Below are 24,240 nucleotides of genomic sequence, written 5' to 3'. Positions count from 1 at the left end.
AATCGTCTGACCGAGCAGATTTAAGGCTTTTTTTTTACTGCACTGAGGTCTATACACCAAGAAGAAATGGTTTCTGTGTTGCACATATATTTGTAACCCACTATCACCAACCTGCATGGGTGAAGTTAATGGGACTAAACAGTGCAGATGCACATGTTAGGCACAGAGACGCAATGAGAAGTTAAAGGCAGGGTTTCCGATTTTTGAAAGCCAATGTCGACATTTCAAATCACCAAAACAAACACGCCCCTAACCCAAATGGGTCCCACCCCTGTATTGATAGCTCCGCCCACACACACATATGTAACCCAGGCAACTAATGGTAAGAAATGTGTCTTTATCATAGCTGAAGTGAAGAACAATACGATTGCAGATAAACAAACAAGCAAAAATGACACACAAGCATAATCATGTAAAGGACAAAGGCATATATTAGTTCTGTGTAACAAAGCAAAACCAACGTTACTCACCTATCGAGAAGGAAAAAAGTGCCTCGGCGTCTTAAGTAAAGTCAGCCACATATTCACAGATTGGAGTTTCCCGAGTCAATAACTCCTGAGCTAAACGCTGTTACTACACAAAACACGGTTGTAGCTGCCTCTCTACATTACTACAATAGAAAAGAGGTGTTATTTGTGTAGTAACAGCGTTTAGCTCAGGAGTTATTGCTCCTTCCTGCTCCTTCAGTTCTCTCCAGCGCTGGAAAGCTGATCCTATATTAACACGTCCTACTTCTTGCCTTATCGTAAGTCTTTCTTCACTTTCTTTCTTTATTTTTATCCTCCATTTCAATGTTAAAACCGCTTTCTGCTAATGTCACACATGCACTCTGAACATTCTCTCCGCCCATATTGACAAGCCCCGCCCCTTTCTGCTCATTGGCTACACGTTTGTTTAGATTTTTCGGCCCGACTCAGTTTTCTGAAGCATTTCTCAAAAACCGGAGACCCCACCTTTAATCCACACGTGATCGCTACCACCACCTTCTGTTTACGACCCGGCAGCTGTACCTTCTGCCTGCCTTCGCCCGATCGCTTTCTCTCTGTCTCCTGCCTTCTCCATCTGCTGTAGCTCCTCCGTATTACATTAAAAAAAATCCTTTTGCTAATTAAGAATTAAACAATCTTGCATTACTATTAAAAAAAAAACAACACACACACACAAGCACATCTATTTCTACAAAACAAAACAAAACAAAACCCCTTACTGCTACTCTGGCATGGAAAGCTGGATAAAACTCCAAACCGCTTTGGTGTGTCTCGTTCTAACACCTTTATTATTAGAGCCTAGCTGTTCTACTCGGAGTTATATAAGCTCTGATTTTATGTAAGGAATAAAACTGAGTTACTGTTACAACCCCGAAGCTGATTTTCCGATATTTTCCAATAACGGCGCACTGCGTAGTGTTTTGTTCCTTCTCCTCCGATGCAATTACAATTGTGTATTCATTAAAGAACAATAAGTTAGTTTAATCTGTTTACTGCTATGTTTAATCTTCTGGAACGTCTATAAAACAAGAGAGTTTCCGTTATCGGTTACGTTAAAGCAGCTATAAGCAGTCATATCCTTACCTGCTCGTCTAGTTTTGCAGCTTTTTAATGTGATCGACAGCTTGTGACTCAACAGGGCTGTAGATAACCAGTGCAAGAAAGAACTCCAGATTTTCTTGTAGCCTCATAATTAATTGCCAGCCATTTGACCACAGTGCTATGGCAGGTTAGACAGATGTAAAAGCTTCTGCTCTTACCCAGTAATACATGATGAGTCAGACACTAACCCTAGATCAGTTGTAATCTGGAGCGGTCCAAAATCTCCTGACACTACAGGACACTGTAATCTGTCTTACACAAAGCATTACTATGGCATAAGAGGATGGTAGAGATGTAGAGAAGAGAAAAAACTAAAGAGGGAGAGACAGTATGTGAGAGTGTGTGTGTGGGGACGACGACGACAGAGAGACAGAGAGAGACACACACACACACACAGACAGAGAGAGAGAGAGAAACAGTGTGTTTGTGTGTGTGTGTGTGTGTGTGTGTGTGTGTGTGTGTGTGTGTGTGTGTGTGACAAAGAGAGAGTGAGAGAGTGCGTGTGTGTATGTGTATGTTTGAGAGAAACGGAGAGAGAGAGACACAAAGAGAGAGAGAGAGAGAGAGAGAGAGAGAGAGAGAGAGAGAGAGAGAGAGAAAGAGAGAGAGAGAGACAAAGAGAGAAACAAAGAGTGTGTGTGAAAGACACAAAGAGAGAGAAACAGACAGTGTGTGTGTGTGTCTAAGTGTGTGTATTTGTGTATGTGTGTGACAAAAAGTGTGTGTGTGTGTGTGTGTGTGTGTGTGTGTGTGTGTGTGTGAGAAAGACAGAGAGAGAGCGATACAGAGAGAGAGAGACACAGAGAGAGACAAAGAGTGTGTGAAAGACACAGAGAGAGAAACAGTGTGTGTGTGTGTGTCTGAGTGTGTGTGTTTGTGTGTGTGACAAAAAGTGTGTGTGTGTGTGTGTGTGTGTGTGTGTGTGTAAAAGAGAGAGAGAGAGAGAGAGAGAGAGAGAGAGAGAGAGAGAGAGAGGGGGGTTTGGGGTCAGTAGTGAAGTGATCAGCAAAATCTACTCCATTTTGAAAAGAAACAAAGAAAAGAGGAAGAGAAACAGTAGAGTGAGAGACAGAAAGGAACAGTGAGAGAACAAGACAGAAAGAAATGAAGAGGAATACAAAGAAAGAGAGAGGAACACAGTGAATCAAAGAGGCAGGATGAAAAAACTTCTCAGCTGCTTCTGAGCTTCTCTAAACAGCCCCAACCCCTCAGTCCCTGGGCTCCCAGGAGCCTCTTTGTGCTGAGCTTTGGGAGAACGAGCCAGAGAGTTTCAGGGATTAAAAAAGAAAAAAAACTGTGTTTTTCCTTGCATTTCTGCCCGTATACCCATCAGCCCTTTATCTGCCCCCAATCTACAGGATACGTATGTGGTAGTGGACAACAAACCAACCAAGACCAAATAAGAGAAACGAAAGTGACAGAAAATGCTTTCAGAAATGATGATTAGAGTGGAGAACAAAGATATTCTGTTCTGTTTATCAGGAACTTTAAGCATGTTTCCACCACAAGAGACACTTCGAGTAATCGGGGACCTACGGCACGTTTGCACAGGAGACTTTTATGAGCTCATGAACTTCAGGTATGTTTCCACCAATGGAATCTATTCAGACGGCAAAGGAACCTCGAAAGGCAGGTAAAGCCTGGTTCCACTCCAGGGACCTACTGTAATTCAGGTACTAAGGCATTAGAATCATGTTTACAACAAAGGCACCTTAGACATGTTTCCGAGGCAGGAACCTTGAAGCTTCATGCACATTTTCACCAAAAGAATTCCGTACAAATGTCCACCAAAGGAGTTTGACGGGAACTTGAGGCATGTTTCCACCACGGGAGGCGTTTTGGATACTTAGGGAACTCGAGGCATGTTTCCACCACAGGAGGCGTTTTGGATACTTTGGGAACTTGAGGCATGTTTCCACCACAAAAGACTCTTCAGATACCAAGAATATCAGGCATGCTTCCACTACAGGAACTTTAGGCATTTTCAGACTACAGGTGCCTTTTCACGCTTTCACTGCAGTAGCCTTTTCAGAGCTTTAGTTCAAATTTCTTCACAAAGGGATCTTAGTAGTGTTTCCACTGGAAGGCTGATTTCAGCTCCTGCGCCGAAATGTAGCACTGGAAAAACTTTTCAACTTCAGATGCAGACTTTTTTTGCTGACCAAATCTTTTGGGGTTGCAGTCTGTCAAACTGAACATCGGTGAATGTTCAAACTTCATAGAACGACCGACCTTCTCTCAAGCAAATGGTAAAGGCGGCAAGATCCAGCCAGCAAAGTGCAGCCTTTTCGGTACTACCTCTCCCTAAAGCCATGACAAAGAGCAGATTCCCACATGAAATATTTACCTTAGGAGGCTTGAAGGGGTAGTCTGAGGAGAAGGTGATGTCCAGGAAAAACACGCCGCCCTCGTAAACGGAGCCAGGAGGACCCAGGATGGTAGACCTCCACTCGTAGATGTTATCTCCTTTAGGTCCCGCACTGCAACAGCACACACACACACACGAGGATTATTCACAATCAATTTGCTCCAACAAGAAGAACCGTTTTAGAAAATATATACAAAAATTGACACGAAGAAATTTCCCCCCTAAACTTTCCACCTTCCAGCCAAGATCTTTCTCTTTTTGCCAGACCTCTCAATCTCTATCCAAGCTCCAGGCACAAACTGATAAGATTCTCGGTACAATTTTATAGAACAGATTTGTGTGCATTTTGCTGATTGTTCTAACTCTAATACAAGCTCTCTTTCTTCTTATTCTTCTTTCACTTCAGGCTTGAAATCTGACAAGTAAATAATCATGCCCATAAAAATGTTATTTACAGGTTTTCCTGGCTTTAATAAGACTTGTCATTTAAAGGCCAGGAAACTATCATTCATACGTCTATTTTTTGCCTGTGTTGTCTATTCTTAACTCCTTCAATATGGCGACCTGTCAAACCATCTTGTTAATACTGTAGCTGGTTCAAGATACATCTGTGTGGCTCCTGGTGGATACTAAAAGAAGAATGAGCTCTTCTCCCATGTCCAGGCCTTCACCGGAAACCTGACATGTAGAAAATTGAGCTTCGAGTTTTGTTGTTGTTCTTGTTGTTTAAAAGCTCTCTGCTTCCATAACCATCTCTCATCTGCATTCTCAAATAAAGGTTCAAAGGCAACTGGATATTCTACACTATTGTCCCTTTTCCAACGAGGCAGTTTGAGTGCAGGTTCGGAGCTTAATTTAGAACCAGTTCTTTCTTTTTCGACACCCAAAGCACCGGCTCTGAACCAGGAAAAGTAGTTGTTAAGTAGCACCAAAACGTTGCTGGTCTAGACTTAAGAACTGCTTGTGTCAGGGGCTGGGGGCGGGGCTACTGTTAGCGCATTTGATAATGTACCTTAAGTATACTAATGTTTAATACATTTTTACTTTACCGCAATATGATCAATTATCGGCACACATGATAGTAGGTAGCTACATGCTAAGGCTAAATTTTTTCTGTGTTAATGATAAAATAACGTTATGTACTTTCTCGATTACAACCTCCGTTTATACAGATTACATGGAGCTGCACGTACACGTTGGATTCGCCACGTTTGGATGCCAATGTACTGTAGGTTCACAAAGCCATGAGCATTAACAGTAAAGCAACAGCCGCCATTGTTGTGTTTGTGTTTGCCGCTGCTGCGCTAACGTTGCTGTGTTACGTGACCCGTATACAGTGACGTCAGACTCGGCTCTGTGACGACTCTGTAACCGATGGAAAGGCAAACCGGTTCTTAGAAGGTTCGCCAGTGGAACCAACTTTGAACCAGCACCAGCACTACCTCTGAACCAGCACTCGGTTCTTTTTGGTGGAAAAGGGGTATGAAAGGCCTAATGTTTGTGGACACCATATGCACTTGTTAAACATGTCAGATGTTGCTGTTACAACCAACTCCACTATCTCTTCTGTCAAGGCTTTCTACTAGATGTTAGAGCATGACTGTGGCGGTCTGTGTTTATTCAGCTAGTAGAGCATTAGTAAGATGTTAGATCGGTGAGGAGGTTAGCTCTGGGGTTCAGTCAGGGCTCTGTGTAGGACACTCAGAGTTCTTCCACTCCACTGCCAAAGCATGTTATCATGGAGCTTGCTTTGTGCACAGAGAAATGGTGGAACAGATTTAGACTCTTTATTTCCAGTGAAAGGAAATTGTAAAACTACTGCATACAAAGATATTCTAGACAAGTATGTGCTTCTAACATCGTGGGAACAGCTCGGGGAAGAACCATATATGGGTGTGATGGTCAAGTATCTACAAACCTTCATATGGTGTGCCATAGAAATCTGACTTGTGCTACTACCAAGGAAATGCTGCTATGCCTAATACACTAATACACCCAATATTCCACTACCACACACACAAACAAACACACACATACACACACATCCATGTCCACGATAGCTGTCACCTTTATCCTGGTCAGAGGCAACAATTCTGGACCTATATTCTATAAACATTATATAAATATATTTATTACTTTTATAACCATGCCTAGCCTCTCAAATACCCCCTTTCCACCAGAAAGAACCAGGTGCTGGTTCGAAGATGGTTCCACTGCCGAGCCTTCTAAGAACCGGTTTGCCTTTCCATGGGCTCGAGAGCCATCACAGGGCCGAGTCTGACGTCACTGTATACAACGTTATACAGCAACGTTAGCGCAGCAGCGGCAAACACAACATCAACAATGGTGGATGTTGCTTTACAGTTAACGCTCATGGCTTTGCGAACCTACATCGGCATCCAAACGTGCCGAATCCTGATTTAAACTGATTAAAAAATGGCGCTAAAAAGTTCTCTAATGTCTTGTTGGTCATAGTAACCCCGCCCCCAGCCAATGACTCAAGTGGTTCTTAAGTCTAGACCAGCAACGTTTTGGTGCTACTTAAGAACCACTTTTCCTGGTTCAGAGCCGGTGATTTGGGTGTCGAAAAAGAAAGAACTGCTTTTAAATTAGGCTCCGAACCAGCACTCAAACTGCCTCGGTGGAAAAGGGGCAAAAGAGAGTTGGCTAAAAAGCTAAATTAACGATCATGATGATAAAAACAGTCCTCCTCAAGATGTCAAAAATCTAGCTAGTTAAATGTGATTTCCTCACAGTGGATGTCACGCTTTGATCCCGTGGCTGGATAGACGGATAGAAGGTGCTGTAGAGAACAGACATGCTGCAAGTCTAATTCGATCAGTTTTTAAACGGACGACGGCTGTCGAAATGTTTCAAATGAAATTTTCTCCCTTGTCACTTTTATAATGCTAGAAGATTCTTTCTGGTTGAGATACAAGCCCAAGAGAAATTTAGATCAGTTCTGGAAACTCAGTTTTTTTAAATATATATAGCAAAAAACTGTTGTTCTAATATTCGCTATGGAGAACTGAATTTCCTCACACGATGCCTCTAACCACCTGTTGCAACAAACAAACAAACAAACAAACGAATAATTATAAATCCTTATCCATGCACAGTCTACAGACCAATAGACTAAGGAGTTTTTTCAAGCAAGCAATGTCACTGGGTCGAAGAATTTTTCTGTCAGATTTTACATTTTAAAACTGACATTTAAGAACCACAAACGACCTAGATGTAATGACTAACAGCATAGACGCTATATTCACTAGCACATTAGACACTGTTGCCCCAGTCAGATTACAGAAGGTTAGAGATAAAACACTTGCACCATGGTATAATAGTCATACTCACACCCTCAAGAGAGAAACCCGTAACCTCAAACGGAAATGGAGAAAAACTAAATTAGAGGTTTTTTATAATTGTGTATAAGGACAGTATGTCCAGCTACAGACAGGCTCTAAAAGCTGCTAGGGCTGAGCACCTGAGCAAACACATAGAAAATAACCAGAACAATCCCAGGTTTTTATTTAGCACAGTGGCTAGTTTAACAAAAAATCAGAAATCTGAACACACTATTCCATCACATTTCAGTAGTGAGGACTTTATGAGATTCTTCACTGATAAAATCGAAAGTATCAGGAATAAAATAGGTGACACTCAACATATGAGAGCAACCAGTGACCCAATCTCACCTAAGGCTTTACAGAGCTTTATAAGTACAGGACAGGAAGAGTTAGATAAACATTACTACAGCTAAATCAACATGTTCACTGGACCCCATCCCAACTAAACTACTGAAAGAAGTGTTACATAAAGCTGGTGAGCCTCTTCTTAATATCATTAACTCCTCGTTATCTTTAGGTTACGTCCCGAAGTCTTTCAAGTTGGCAGTCATTAGGCCACTCATCAAAAAACCTAACTTAGACCCTAATGAACTATCAAATTACAGACCTATCTCACACCTTCCGTTTATGTCTAAAATACTTGAAAAGGTTGTGTCTGTTCAACTGAGCTCCTTCTTACAGGAGAGCAACATCCTTGAAGAGTTTCAGTCAGGTTTCAGGCCCCACCACAGCACAGGAACAGCACTTGTTAAAGTTACAAACGACTTGTTCTTAGCTTCGGACCAAGACTGTATGTCCTTATTAGTTCTACTTGACCTTAGTGCTGCATTCGACACTATAGACCACAACATTCTTCTAGATCGCTTACAAAATTACACAGGTATTCATGGTCAGGCTTTAAGCTGGTTAAGATCCTACCTGTCAGACCGATACCGTTTTGTAGAATTAAATGGTGAATGCTCCAGTTTATTACCAGTTAATTATGGGGTCCCTCAAGGATCAGTTCTAGGACCTCTTCTTTTCTCGATATACATGCTTCCATTAGGGAACATTATTAGAAGACATGGGATTAGTTTCCATTGTTATGCTGACGACACAGTTATATATCTCATCAAAACCAGATGAAATAGCCACATTGTCCACATTATCTCAATGCCTTAGAGAGATAAAAGACTGGATGAACTGCAATTTTCTGTTGTTAAACTCCGATAAGACAGAAATACTACTCATAGGTCCAAAAACCAGTGCACAGAAACTCTCACAACTTCCATTAAGAGGGATGTAATGTTACTAGTAGCTCGACAGTGAAAGACCTCGGTGTTATACTAGACAGTAACTTGTCTTTTAAAAATCATATCGCCCATACTACCAAAACAGCCTTCTTCCACCTTAGAAATATTGCCAAGCTGAGAAACATCCTGTCTGTATCTGATGCTGAGAAGCTAGTTCATGCGTTCATGACCTCTAGACTGGACTATTGTAATGCATTACTAGGTGGTTGTCCTGCATCTTTAATAAATAGGTTACAGTTAGTCCAAAATGCAGCTGCCAGAGTTCTCACTAGGACAAGAAAGTATGACCATATAACCCTAATTATCATCTCTACACTGGCTACATGTTAAGTTTAGAATTGATTACAAACTGCTGCTACTTACGTACAAAGCTCTTAATGGTTTAGCTCCCATGTATCTAACTAGTCTTCTAACACGTTACAATCCTTCACGCTCTCTGAGATCACAAAACTCAGGACTTCTGCTAGTTCCCAGAATATCTAAGTCTACTAAAGGTGCTAGGGCGTTTTCTTATTTAGCTCCCAAACTTTGGAATAGTCTTCCTGATAGTGTTCGGGGCTCAGACACACTTTCCCAGTTTAAATGTAGATTAAAAACTCATCTCTTTAGTCAGGCGTACACATAATACATCCTATAGTATCATGCACCAGTACATCAGACCTTTTTTATGCACATTTTTATGAACAGCAGATATGTTAATCCCTTTCCACTGCTTCTCTCTTTGTACCCATCCCGAGGCATCCAGACATTATACCAGCTCCCAACGTCCTCTGTGGGACGAAGCCTTTGGACGTCCACTGAGCCGAGGCCGACTCTAAGAATCCCGAGACATCTCCAGTTAGACTCTGTGATACTAAGGAGATCTGAAGTCCATGATCCTTACACCAATACAACATTTATCTGACTGTATATTACAATCACACCCCCAGTGTCACCCATATGAGGATGGGTTCCCCCTTGAGTCCGGTTCCTCTCAAGGTTTCTTCCTTTCCAAATTAAGGGAGTTTTTCCTTGCCACTGCTGCCTGAGTCACCTCAGACTTGCTCATAGGGAGATAAATACATACAGATTGTGAACTATATATATATCTAATAATCTAGAATTTTTTATTCTGTTAATTCTTTTTCTTTTATTATTCATTATTTCTTTTATTATTCCTTATGTTTACCTTCTGCTCTATGTTTATGTTCTGTAAAGCTGCTTTGAGACGACGTCTATTGTAAAAAGTGCTATACAAATAAACTTGAATTGAATTAAATTGAACATTTAAATCCACAACCAATAAATGCCATCATTTCCTCACTTAGAGTTTGACATAATTTGGCAAAGCCTAGGTCTATGTTCTGCACTCAGATGTACCTTTTGGACCCAGTATACACAGTATATGTACAAAAATTCTTGCCAGTGGCATCCACAACCTTTAGCGACTCAATGCACTGCTCGAATATATCACAAGGAATATGATGAGAGAAGAAGATGACTGTGTTCAATCAGAACCACTGGCATTCTCCTGGTTGCACGCTGCATGCAGTCTGACGGTGGGCACAGCAGGCGCCTTCTTAAATGATCGTGAACGAACAGACATGAGACAGGACGGGGGGGGGGGATAAAACCCAACTACCAGAATTTGGAGAAAGAGCATGTACTGATACAAAGAGACATAAAAAAATGCGGACAGAAAAAAGGAAAAACAGCTTTGGGATGATTGCACTTCCTCCTAAAATATCTGACTCGACCTGATTTTAACCACTGAAAACCAAAAAATAGTCACTGGTCGGGTCAGAGCCTGGGTTTAAACTGTAACTACACATCAACACAACCTATAATAACCACAGTTATATTTAAGATCTCGTTCAGAATCGTACTGTATTCAGACTGCAGAAAAAACCCGCACGCTTCTCCACAACAGGCCGAGAACATTAGCAGCATATGCGGCTCTTCTCAGCGGAGACGAGTCAGAGTAGCGAGACACGTTATCAATCGTCCTAACGGCTCTTACTCCAACTTTCATTCACGCATCTTAAATCCAGTAATACAGAGGCAGTGTTCTAAAGTATGTCGCTATTACTATTGGTTTGCTTCACTGATGAAGACGTTTCTCAAACAACCCTCAGAACTAATATAGAATGTAAATGTAGAATTACTTGTAGATGATTCTAAATCAAGCAGACATCTAAACATCAAACATGCCTACCAAAACAAAAGAAGAAGAAAAAAATGGCGCAAAAACATAGTCTAACACGACGGGGGAAGTCGTGGCCTAATGGTTAGAGAGTCTGACTCCTAACCCTAAGGTTGTGAGTTCGAGGCTCGGGCCGGCCATGCTGTGTATGTGCACTTTGGATGGGTTAAAAGCAGAGAACAAATTCTGAGTATGGGTCACCGTACTTAGCCGTATGTCACGTCACTTTCATATTGGCCATTATATTAGGAACACCTGTACTCCTGCCCATTCATGCAATTCTCCAATCAGCCAATCAATGAAGCTACACGTCTGGAGCTTCAATATATATTCGATTCAGATCCGTTTTACTTCTATAAGCGCTTTTATCAATGGACGTTGTCGCAAAGCAGCTTTACAGGGATATAAAAATGCACCATAAAAATGACAAAGATCACATTTGGAATGCAGGTTTATCAGTAATAAGTAAACCAGAGGCAACGGTGGCAAGCAAAAACTCCCTGAGACGATAAGAAGAAGAAACCTTGAGATGGAACCTATCCTCATCCACACCAGAGAGTATAAATAATTTACTTTCTACAAATGTGTATAAATGCTCAAATTAAACATCTGAATAAACAATTTGAGCTATCCAGGTGAGCTAGTTTAAGCATTTCAGAAAGCATCCACATTCCTCGACTGAAAACCCCTGTGGGAGCCTGTGCCTATCTCAGGTGTCATCGGGCATCAAGGCAGGATACACCCTGGGCGGAGTTCCAACCCATCACAGGGCACACACACTCTCATTCACTCACACATTATGGACAATTTTCCAGAGATGCCAATCAACCTACCATGCACGTCTTTGGCCCGCGGGAGGAAACCGGAGTACCCGGAGGAAACCCCCGAGGCACGAGGAGAACATGCAAACTCCACACACACAAGGCGGAGGCGGGAATCGAACCCTCAACCCTGGAGGTGTGAGACAAAAGTGCCAATCACTAAGCCACCGTGCCCCCCCGTAGTGAGAAAATCTTCAGCGGAACTAGACGGCTGAACAGTGGAAGCTCTTTCTCCAGAAAATCTCAGAAGAAACGTTTAGAGGTTTCTAAACTTCTCGCTGGCACCAAATGCTGAGATCGTAATTTGAACCTAATATGATGTATGATGAATATGAAGTCTGAGCGGAGTTCAACAGCGATTCTCTCGGTAAAAGTTATTCATGAGTACAAGAATACTACGTTTTTCCTTCCACCAATAAATGTCACAATTTCCCAACAACTCCATTCCGAGCCATATAGTAAAACCTCCAAAAAGTAAAGGTCACCTAGCCAAAAAAACCCCAAAACATGTATTTATCCGTTTATACACATCAGATTGAACTTCAGGCCAGATGAATTTCAGCCAAATCATGATGCAATCACAAACCTGACAATTACTTCATAAATGCTTTATATAATGTGTGTAAAAAGTGTGTGCATGTGTGTCTGTGTGTGTTTTGCATTTCTATTAAAAATGAACTTAGAACTTTTGCATTTCTATTAAAAAAATAAAGTTCACTGCAATTGAGGTAGATTCAAAAATTGTGTCCCATGATGTACTGTAATTTATTAAAGTATCAACAAAATACATAACCGACGTTGACAGATAATGATTCACCGATTCTTTATTCGGATCCTGGATTTAATTACATGAACCACCCCTCCATTCCCCTGTCACTGGTCTAGCAGCAGTGGGTTTAAATCTGCCACTCGCAATGACAACGAATACACGCAACAAAATAACTGAGTGAAAAAGAGACAGAAGGAAAGAGAAAGGAGATCAAAACAAAGAAGAAAAAAAAAAAGACCGGATTGAAGCTTTTTTCAGGCTCTGGGAATTACAGCTAATGGATCGCTTCCCAGAAACGAGGCGAGTCATCGGAGGTAAAAATGCACCCTGAGTGGTGTTTTGCTGGATCAGGATTGAGCCGAGTCAGCACCTAGGATCCTGCTGTAAGCATGCGGTTATCTACAGCATCGCTCTCAGAGTATGTGATAACAGACGATATCTCAGGAACATGACACCAGACTGCACACACAAATACTGACACGGAGTGTTTATGCTGTCAAAGGTTCTAAGCAGAAGCCAAACAGCAGAGAAGAAAACGATCACAGCGCATTCTGATCAGGTCGAATGGTACATGGAAATGCTGGAGAGTGTTTGATGGTGTTTTGTGAAAGTGCTAGTGTTTGGGGGAGATTATATTGTTTTATAGAAATACTGGTGTTTGATGGAGAGTACTGATGACTGAAAAGAAAATACTAGTGTTTTATGGAAGTGTTGGTGTTTGGTGGAAATGTTGGTGTTTGGTGGAAGTGTTGGTGTTTGGTGAAGAGTATTTATGAGTGAAGAGGAAAGGCTGGAGTGTGTTTGATGGTGTTTGATAAAGAAAACTGATGTTTGAAGAGAAAATACCGGAGTGTGTTCAATAGTGTTTCATGGGAGTGTTGATCGAAATGATGGTGTTTAATGGAAATACTGGTGTTTAATGGAGATTACTTATGACTGAAGAGAAAATACTGGACTGCATTTAATGGTGTTTAATGGACATACTGGTGTTTGATGGAGAGTACATATGATTGAAGAGGAAATGCTGGAGTGTGTTTGATGGTGTTTTATGGAAATGCTGGTGTTTGGTGGAAAGTTCATGTTTGATAAAGAAAAATGATGTTTGAAGAGAAAATACCGGAGTGTGCTTAATAGTGTTTCATGGGAGTGTTGATCAAAATGTTGATGATGTTTAATGGAAACACTGGTGGTTAATGGAGAGTACTTATGATTGAAGAGAAAATACTGGACTGCATTTAATGGTGTTTAATGGACATACTGGTGTTTTATGGAGAGTACTTACGATTGAAAAGGAAATGCTGGAGTATGTTTGATGGTGTTTAATGGAAATGTTGGTGTTTGGTGGACAGTACTGATGATTGAAGAGAAAATACTGGACTGCTTTTAATGGTGTTTAATGGAAGTGTTAGTGTTTGCTGGAAATGATGGTGTTTAATGGACATACTGGTGTTTGATGGAGAGTACGTATGATTGAAAAGAAAATACTGGACTATGTTTAAAGGTGTTTTATGCAATTGTTGGTGTTTGGTGGAAATGTTGGCATTTAATGGAAATGTTGGTGTTTGATGGAAATGTTGGTGTTTGATAAAGAGAAATGATGTCTGAAGAGAAAATACCGAAAAATACCGTGTGTTTAATGGTGTTTCATGGGAGTGTTGATGGAAATGATGGTGTTTAATGGAAACACTGGTGTTTAATGGAGATTACTTATGATTGAAGAGAAAATACTGGACTGCATTTAATGGTGTTTAATGGAAGTGTTAGTGGTTGCTGGAAATGATGGTGTTTAATGGACATACTGGCATTTGATGGAGAGTACTTATGATTGAAGAGGAAATGCTGGAGTGTGTTTGATGGTGTTTAATGGAAATGCTATTGTTTGATGGACAATACTGATGATTGAAGGAGAAATGCTGGAGTGTGTTTAATGGTGTTTAATGGAAATGCTGGTGTTTGATGGACAATACTGATGATTGAAGAGAAAATGCTGGAGTGTGTTTAATGGTGCTTCATGGGAGTGTTGATGGAAATGATGGTGTTTAATGGAAACACTGGTGTTTAATGGAGATTACTTATGATTGAAGAGAAAATACTGGACTGTATTTAATGGTGTTTAATGGAAATGCTGGTGTTTGATGGACAATACTGATGATTGAAAGAGAAAATGCTGGAGTGTGTTTAATGGTGTTTAATGGAAATGCTGGTGTTTGATGGACAATACTGATTGAAGGAGAAATGCTGGAGTGTGTTTAATGGTGTTTAATGGAAATGCTGGTGTTTGATGGACAATACTGATGATTGAAGAGAAAATGCTGGAGTGTGTTTAATTATGTTTAATGGAAATGCTGGTGTTTGATGGACAATACTGATGATTGAAGAAGAAATGCTGGAGTGTGTTTAATGGTGTTTAATGGAAATGCTGGTGTTTGATCAACAGTACTGATGATTGAAGAGAAAATCCCGGAGTGTGTTTAATGGTGTTTAATGGAAATGCTAGTGTTTGATGGACAATACTGATGATTGAAGGAGAAATGCTGGAGTGTGTTTAATGGTGTTTAATGGAAATGCTGGTGTTTGATGGACAATACTGATGATTGAAAGAGAAATGCTGGAGTGTGTTTAATGGTGTTTAATGGAAATGCTAGTGTTTGATGGACAATACTGATGATTGAAGGAGAAATGCTGGAGTGTGTTTAATGGTGTTTAATGGAAATGCTGGTGTTTGATGGACAATACTGATGATTGAAAGAGAAATGCTGGAGTGTGTTTAATGGTGTTTAATGGAAATGCTGGTGTTTGATGGACAATACTGATGATTGAAAAAGAAATGCTGGAGTGAGTTTAATGGTGTTTAATGGAAATGCTGGTGTTTGATGGACAATACTGATGATTGAAAGAGAAATGCTGGAGTGAGTCTGGTGTAAAGAATACTTAAGTGTATTTTAGTTTGCCTGCTGGAATCCCATATAATCAAACACCAAGACTTATTACCAATGTTGCTAGCTATTTATCTTTGGTGATTTTGTTTGATTTGTGGAATATTTGGTATTTGAAGTAGAATGAGTGGTGTTGAAGTTTGGATGTGTGTGTGCTGGTGATTAATGGTGCTTGGTGGTTTTTGATGTGCCTGGTGTTATAAATGATGTATGGTGAAGGATGTTGGTGTTTGATGGATGATATTTGTCTGACGGATGACGCTGGTGCTCTGAATCACTTCAGGGTTTAAAAAATGTGTGTTTATTAACTAACAGCCTTATGAAATAAAGTGGCATGATTGCAGGTTATTACGCTACCGATACTAACAAAGTGCTGCGGTGAAGAAAAAAGTTAGGAAATCAGACTCAAACCATTATATACTGTAAAATTTTGCGATGTTCAGTCCATACAAAAAATATAAACCAATTTAATAGCGCTCAGCTCACTGACTGGAATGGATTCACTTATTAAAAGCATCTCACTGGCTATTAAATACAAATAGTTATTAGACCCAGAACAAAAGTCACGACTGCGGGGTGGGGGGGGTGGGGGGACTGTAGCCTACAAATAATTGGATTACGTGCAGAGGAAAGCACCAGTGATCGATTGACAAGATGTGTTCATTATCATTAATCCCCTGAGCCAGGAGAATGATTCACAAGCACTTGGGCTGTCTGTCTCCTCACACAGCTTACACACCAGAATCAGAATCCTTCCTGGATACTGCGTAAAGCCAGCCATGAAAATAAACCAGAAGAGAGGAAGGCTCGCAGGCCGGCTATAGATCTCGTAATGCCAAACCGAGCGTGACTTTCAGCCAACAAAAACTCGCATCAGAGTGAGCTGAGCTGCTGTTGTAATGGGGCTATCTGTGTCCTTCAGTGAAGACAAACAACGAGAGAGAAGAGAAATCTTTTTAACGGCTTGTTTATCTGACAGGCTGACAAGGCTTCGATAGTGTGTCAGTAAGTCTGGAAGAAAAGTGCCATGCTGCCTCATCCGGTTCTGTCTCACACACACACACACACACACACACACACACACACACACACACACACACACACACACACACACACATGGAGCTTTAGAACAAATGTCAAACTCTCAAGAAAGAAAAACAGCAAAGGAGCCATATTCATGGAAACCATAACTGAAACGTTCCTAAAACACAGAGTGGCGACTCCTGTTCCTGAGCGATAAAGAACATCCTATTTCTATGAGTCGGTTGTTCACAAACACCCAGTGAGCCAAATAGTTAAAGGTGCGTCTCTCTCTATCTGAAATGAGATTCACATCTTGTACGTACAAGTCAAGTCGCCTGCTATATTTCGCTATAAGTAATGGAGTAATGGAAATGTCGGTGTTGGAGGGTAAGCTGGTGTTTGAGGGAAATGTTGGTGTTTGAGGGAAAGCTGGTGTTTAATGGAAATGTTGATGTTTGAGGGAAAGCTGGTGTTTGAGGGAAATGTTGGTGTTTGAGGGAAAGCTGGTGTTTGAGGGAAATGTTGGTGTTTGAGGGAAAGCTGGTGTTTGAGGGAAATGTTGGTGTTTGAGGGTAAGCTGGTGTTTAATGGAAATGTTGATGTTTGAGGGAAAGCTGGTGTTTGAGGGAAATGTTGGTGTTTGAGGGAAATGTTGGTGTTTGAGTGAAAGCTGGTGTTTGAGGGAAATGTTGGTGTTTGAGGGAAAGCTGGTGTTTGAGGGAAATGTTGGTGTTTGAGGGAAATGTTGGTGTTTAATGGAAATGTTGGTGTTTGAGGGAAAGCTGGTGTTTGAGGTATATGTTGGTGTTTGAGGGAAAGCTGGTGTTTAATGGAAATGTTGATGTTTGAGGGAAAGCTGGTGTTTGAGGGAAATGTTGGTGTTTGAGGGAAAGCTGGTGTTTGAGGGAAATTTTGGTGTTTGAGGGTAAGCTGGTGTTTAATGGAAATGTTGGTGTTTGAGGGAAAGCTGGTGTTTGAGGGAAATGTTGGTGTTTAATGGAAATGTTGGTGTTTGAGGGAAAGCTGGTGTTTAATGGGAGTGTTGGTGTTTGAGGGAAAAATAGTGTTTGATGGGAATGTATGTAATGATGTAATGTTGGACGGAGAGTGTTTGAAGGTGTTCAATGAAATTTATTGCACCTCAGTCATGGTATTGCCGGCCCGAGTCTCGAACCCACAACCTTAGGGAGAATGCTGGGGAGTGTTTGATGGTGTTTAATAGAAATGTTAGTGTTTAAATGAAATGTTGGAGTTTACTGGAAGTGTTGGTGTTTGATGGAGAGTGCTGATGATTGAAGTGTCAATGCTGGAGTGTGTTTGATGAAGATCCCACAACAAATGTCTATGAGTCGGTTTGTTCACAAACACCCAGTGAGTTAAACGGTTAAAGGTACGTCTCTTTCTTTCTGAGACGAGATCATTCACATCTTGTATGTACAACACTGTGGAAAAATAAGTCACATGCTATATTTCCCTATAAGTTTTGTCTTTGATGTCCAGTTTATGCCTAAAGTCCATGGTCATAAGCATAAAGAGTGCTTTAAGCATCTGTATAGAGTGAAGCTCTTGTGCTATAGTTATACACTCTCGCCCAGACACAGTGCAAACCTGCTAAGTAGCTTTTATGTTGTCCAAAACGGTAGCAAATGAACTAACAGTAATTATCTCTATTATTATTGTATTCTAGGAAGAACATTTCTGACATAGTTAACCTTTATTACCAGTATGCTGCATTCATTCATTCATTCATTCATTCATTCTGCCAGCAGAAAGAAAATCAACTTAACTCTTTTCAGTCGGTATGAAAAATGAATGATTTCATGGCTGTAAGTCTGATATACAATGAGTCAGAACTCATTGCCGTTCAGTGTGAGACGTGTTTTTCCCCTCGGTTGATAACCTTACACTGAAAGTTTAGCAGTTGATGATTTTTCAGTCATTTTAAATGCTTATGAACAGAAATTTTGGGGTGTCTCTGAGAGCAGAAATGGGCTTGATATCAACATTTACTTTGAAGATATAAGATACGATTTTTTATAAATATACATTGCAACTAGGGTTCTACGGAAAAACAGAAATACTGATGAAAGATTATAAATTCTTAAACTGATCTACAAACATAGACCATATTTATGTTTATGTTACAGAAAAATGGTTCTATTTTATGGCTGGCAATGAACTTTAAGGTGATTCATTTGATTTCTTTTTCTTTTTTATCCATTCTCCTAGATCAGGGGTCGGCAACCCGCGGCTCCTGAGCCGCAAGTGGCACTTTCATCCCTCTGCTGCGGCTCCCTGTAGATTTGGAAAATAAAAATTTAATTTAAATGTAGTTTATTTTACTTAGTTTTTTAAAAAATGAAATTCTAAGATTATGATGCTGTTGTAACATTAAAATAAACCGTGTTTAATTTTTTGTCGCTCAGAATATGCGTCATAACTGCAGACTTGCGAAATCCGACACACAGAAGCAGACGCATTTTTGGTTTGTTAAAATTTTTATGTCATGAATACGAAGAGGACTCGATTAGACATTGAACATTTTAATAGAAAGTGACCTTCAACCCAGCGTCTTTTTTTTGTTAAGGTTAGTTCAAACTGTTCAAAATATTTTTGTTTGTTAGCAGAAATAAAATTTCGTTTACCCGGTAGCAGTTCAATGATTTCATAAACGAACACACTACAGTTTAATCTATACTTTCCATAAAGGTAAAAAACGCATATATATATATGCAGCGTTATCTTCATTTTAGATGTCAAAAGGGTTTTGTTGCTCCCTGTGTTTTTTTTTCTGTGGGAAACGGGTCCAAATGGCTCTTTGAGTGTTTAAGGTTGCCGACCCCTGGGCTAGACCATTTGAACAACCTAAGGAGTTCTAAGTTTCCTTAGAAAACATGTCACTTTTATTGCTTAGTCATGTTTTGATATGTTTAATTCTTTTTGAATGCATCTTAGTTCTACATCATTTTGTTCCATTCTTGCACATTTAAAACAGCAAAATTTTAATGCAAAGCATTAACATGCAAAACTCTGCTTAGGAACAAACCGGGGACCCTGAAGCAAGGAGTCACACCTTCTTTGGTAAGACTCACAGGCACGGTTGGCTAGAGACCAAACCCAGATGCTGCTACAGATCTCACGCTGTTACGTGTAAATCTCCCGGCAGCCACTGAATACTTACGCTCTATAACTCCAGCACTAGAGAAGCCTCTAATGGAAAGAGAGCCATCGTTTGAATATTATTTTATGTCACAAGTTACCTATTTTGAATCAGAGAGTGATAAAATAAGAGTTTAAGAAACCTTTGAGATTGGACGCACTTGGAGTGGGTTCGGTTTATATAGCAGGATGATCACCCGATCTGTGCTCGCCTCATTTCAGCAGTTTTCTAGCATGCATCACTCTCACTGCTCAGCATCAGCGTCTGTCGTGAGCACTTCTCACCATCTGATCGCCAGTTCCAAGAGCCGTGGGAAAAACAAACCAAATGCTTCTTGAAACAAACAACACAATTTGAGTCGAAGGTCGAGTCGTTTACTACCGTGTACAAGATACACAACACGCCAGTATGCTAGCTGTACAGGCCAGTATGCTAGTATGCTATGCTAGTTTTCTCTATGATATTGTAAACACTGTATCTGTACCGAATAAATCACGATACGTTTTGCAGACTAGATCCAATCAAACACTACACACCCTGTATTTCCAGGAGGTCAGCTTGACAAGTGTGGAGTCAAAAGCCCCAGAAGTTTCACAACACACAATAACCTCATGATTGTAAAGCAGTTGGATTATTGTGCGTTATTGCCGTGAGTCTATTTTTGAAAAAGATGCCAATTACGTTAGACTGCAACAGGCAACAAATTGAAACCTCTTGCTAATAAAAATGTCGAGCTGTCTCAGGGTGTATGTATGGACGATTGATTTAGAAGAAACCCCTCAGGTGTTCCTGAACCCCAGCTGCGGAAGCTGAGATCCAAACCACGTTTATGAAGCAATTACGTCTGACTCCCTGCCAGCATTATATAACAGAATAGATGCTGGGTGTGAGTGAGAGAGTGAGCGAGTAAGTGCGTAAGTGGCGTATTTTTGGCCAGGATCCCAGCTGCAAAACTGGTCTGACCTCTCAGAAGGCAGAAAGCCCTCAGTGTGCAGCAGCAGAGGTAAATGTGTGAGACTGCGTTGTATAAGCCAGAGTTTACAGTGGGTTAGGGATGCCATAACTTCAAATGTTCTCACTTGGACTTTAATATACACTCTTACGGCCCACTTTGTTCCAGTGAACATTTTAATGGCCATGCTAAGACTTATTAACCTTTACTGCTGGAGAGGAAACTCACAAAAAGCTTATGTCTGTGCAGAAAAGCATTCAGGTCTGGATGTGTTCAGTAACAGTGATCTGAGCTGACTGGGGGAATGTAGATTATTCCATGGGACTAGATCACTTCTGCTGAACAGTGAAAAATTGTTAAGAACACAAACACCTACATGGAGCAGCAGTGGCTCAGTGGTTACGAGGTTGGACTACTGACTGGAAGGTGGTGAGTTCAAATCCCAGCACTGCCAAACTGCCGTTATTACGCTCTTGAGCATGGTCCTTAACCCTCACGAATGCAGCTGTATAAATGAGATAAAGCTACCCATGAACTTCTGTAGTAACTTCATCTAGCTATGAATGACTTTGGTAGCTTTATTTAGCTACTAATGACCTCCTGTGTTAATTCGGATTAGCTATAAGTGAACTCCTGTGGAAACTTTAGTTAGCGATTACTGACATTCTGTCGTAACTAGCTAGTTCATCAATGACCTCATGTGGAAAATTTAGCTAGCTATCAATAACTTACTGTGGCAACTTTAGCTAGTTCTTCAGTGATATCCTGTGGTAACTTTAGCTAGCTATTTAATTCGATGTAAATTAGCTTTGTACTTAGCTTTTAACTGTGGACGTTGTCACAAAACCACATTACGGAAATATATCAGAAAGCGATCAAAGAACTCCTGTGGTAAGTTTGACATCAAGTTAGATCGACAAAGGTGATCATTAATTGCTAGTTAATGACCTTCTGTGGTAACTTTCTATTTTTTTGGTTCACAACATTGTCGGTATTTCAGGCTGATGTGTGTCTGTAATCTGCTTCCACTCGGTTCGAGCTCTCTGCTCCGTGGCACTGTGGTCAAGCTTATTTCATATTTATCTACCTCATTAAGCTCTCAGGAACAGCACACTCTTGACACACTAGACTATTTATTTACTCTGCACACCATTATGCATGTGAGAAGTATTTCATTGAGGCTTCATTTGTTTATTTACAAAGGGAAATAACAGCTTGAATGTCAGCACAGATGTGTTTACAGAGCATGCTGTTGGCCTGTTGCAGTCTGATGGTCACCTCTTCTCATACAGCTGCTGCATGATGGCCATGTTTAAAGAGTTTCACTTTTTATCCTGTGGCTCTTGGCTCATTGCTGAAGCTTACATTTTGCTTTGCAATGCCAAAACAAACACACAGATTGTACCCATAATCCCCCAGGCTGGCTCTAGCTGGCTCTTTGGGGGGTCATTGAGAGGGGCTGGAGCACCTCCAGACACATGTCTGCCTTTAATTCAACCTGAAGGCCAATTATTAGGACCCTTTCCCCAGGGTTCAAAGACCCTGCTGAATACCCTTCTGGGAGGAAACTTGAAAATCCAGTGATGAAGAGAAAAAGAGAGAGAAAGAAAGAGAGAGAGAGAGAGACAGAGAGGGAGAGAGAAAGAAAGAGAGAAAGAAAGAGAGAGAGAGAAAGAGAGAGAGAGAGAAAGAGAGAGAGAGAGAGAGAGATAGCTATCTCTCTATCATAGAATGTACCCTCTCATCCCTCCCTATCTCTCCCCCTCTCTCTCCTTCCCCTCCTCCTATCCCTCTCTCCCCCTCTCTCTCTCTCCATCCCTCCCTCTCTCCTCCCTCCCGATCTCCCTCTCTCTCTCTCTCCCTCCCTCCCTCTCTCTATCTCTCATCTCCTCTCTCTCTCTCTCTCTCTCTCTCTCTCTCTCTCTCTCTCTCTCTCTCCCTCGCTCCCTCTCTCTCTCTCTCTCTCTCTCTCTCTCTCTCACTCTATTTCTCCCTCTCTCTCTCCCTCTCACTCTCTCCCTCCCTCTCTCTATCTCCCTCTCTTTCTTGCTCTCTCTCGCTCTCTCCCTCCCTCTCTCTATCTCTCTCTCTCTCTCTCTCTCTATAGAGAGAGAGAGAGATTCTGGCGGTCACCTTTGGAGTCTCAGTAACCGAATCCTGAATGTGAAAGGCAGACTCAACTAAATCCCTCTGAACACACACTTTATACTGTACACCACTCTCCCTCACTCCCTCACTCCCTCACTCCTACACACACTCACTCACTCACTCACTCACTCACTCACTCACTCACACACACTCACACACTCACACACTCACACACTCACACCCTCTGTAATTTTCTCTTTATGTCTCTTGCTTCCATAGTATCTCCTTATGGCTCTCTCACTCTCAAACTGTCTCCCTTTATAGGCCTATCTGGTTGCTGTCAGCAATAACATTTTTCTGTAATAGCAATATCCATCTCAATTCCTTGTGTATCTCCTGTAAACATCTCCTTGTCTCAGATAGATCAGTCAATCTTAAGCAGCATCCCTTTATGTCCTTATAATCTAAAACAGTATCTATGTGTCCCTCTTAATATCTTTAGGTCTCTCTTAATCTAATAAAGCATTTACTTGACACTCTTATATAGCATACATTTGGGTCTCTCAATCATATACAGTTTCTATTTGGGTCTCTCTCAATCTGATGCAGAATCTCTGTAGGTATCTCAGTCTAATACAGTAACTATTACTGACACTCTTATACAGTATCAATTTGGGTCTCAATCATTAACAGTATCCCTTTGGGTTTCTCTTAAACATATACAGTATCTCTGTGTCTCTCAATCATATAGAGTATCCCTTTGTGTCTCTCTTAAACATATACAGTATCCCTTTGTGTCTCTCTTAAACATATACAGTATCCCTTTGGGTTTCTCTTAAACATATACAGTATCTTTTTGTGTCTCTCTTAAACATATACAGTATCCCTTTGTGTCTCTCAATCATATACAGTATCCCTTTGTGTCTCTCTTAAACATATACAGTATCCCTTTGTGTCTCTCTTAAACATATACAGTATCCCTTTGTGTCTCTCAAACATATACAGTATCCCTTTGTGTCTCTCTTAAACATATACAGTATCCGTTTGTGTCTCTCTTAAACATATACAGTATCCCTTTGTGTCTCTCAATCATATACAGTATCCCTTTGTGTCTCTCTTAAACATATACAGTATCCGTTTGTGTCTCTCTTAAACATATACAGTATCCCTTTGGGTTTCTCTTAAACATATACAGTATCCCTTTGTGTCTCTCAATCATATACAGTATCCCTTTGTGTCTCTCTTAAACATATACAGTATCCCTTTGGGTTTCTCTTAAACATATACAGTATCCCTTTGTGTCTCTCAATCATATACAGTATCCCTTTGTGTCTCTCTTAAACATATACAGTATCCCTTTGTGTCTCTCTTAAACATATACAGTATCCCTTTGTGTCTCTCTTAAACATATACAGTATCCCTTTAGGTCTCTTTGAATCTAATATAGTATCTATTTCTGCCATTCTTTTACAGTATCCCTTTGTGTCTCTCTTAAACATATACAGTATCTCTTTGTGTCTCTCTTAATCATATACAGTATCCCTTTGTGTCTCTCTTAATCATATACAGTATCCCTTTAGGTCTCTTTGAATCTAATACAGTATCTATTTCTGCCATTCTTATACAGTATCAATTTGGGTCTCTTAAAAATATACACTATCCCTTTGTGTCTCTCTTAAACATACAGTATCCCTTTGTGTCTCTCTTAAACAT

The 24,240-nt window shown here is 40.6% G+C and overlaps 1 protein-coding gene across 1 annotated transcript in view; it reads right to left on the bottom strand.

The window, feature by feature from the left end:
• ube2e3 (ubiquitin-conjugating enzyme E2E 3 (UBC4/5 homolog, yeast)) overlaps window positions 1-24,240 on the bottom strand; it is an 83,890-nt gene that overhangs the window by 14,186 nt on the left and 45,464 nt on the right. Inside the window, exon 4 of the mRNA XM_027162608.2 lies at window positions 3,937-4,069. Within this exon, the coding sequence (XP_027018409.1) occupies window positions 3,937-4,069 (133 nt within the window). The remainder of the gene's footprint in view (window positions 1-3,936; window positions 4,070-24,240) is intronic.

This window comes from Tachysurus fulvidraco, chromosome 6 (assembly GCF_022655615.1).
Source record: "Tachysurus fulvidraco isolate hzauxx_2018 chromosome 6, HZAU_PFXX_2.0, whole genome shotgun sequence".
Classification (NCBI taxonomy): Eukaryota; Metazoa; Chordata; class Actinopteri; order Siluriformes; family Bagridae; genus Tachysurus; species Tachysurus fulvidraco.
The sequence above is the reverse complement of the archived record's forward strand: the minus strand, read 5'-3'. Positions and strand labels throughout refer to the sequence as shown.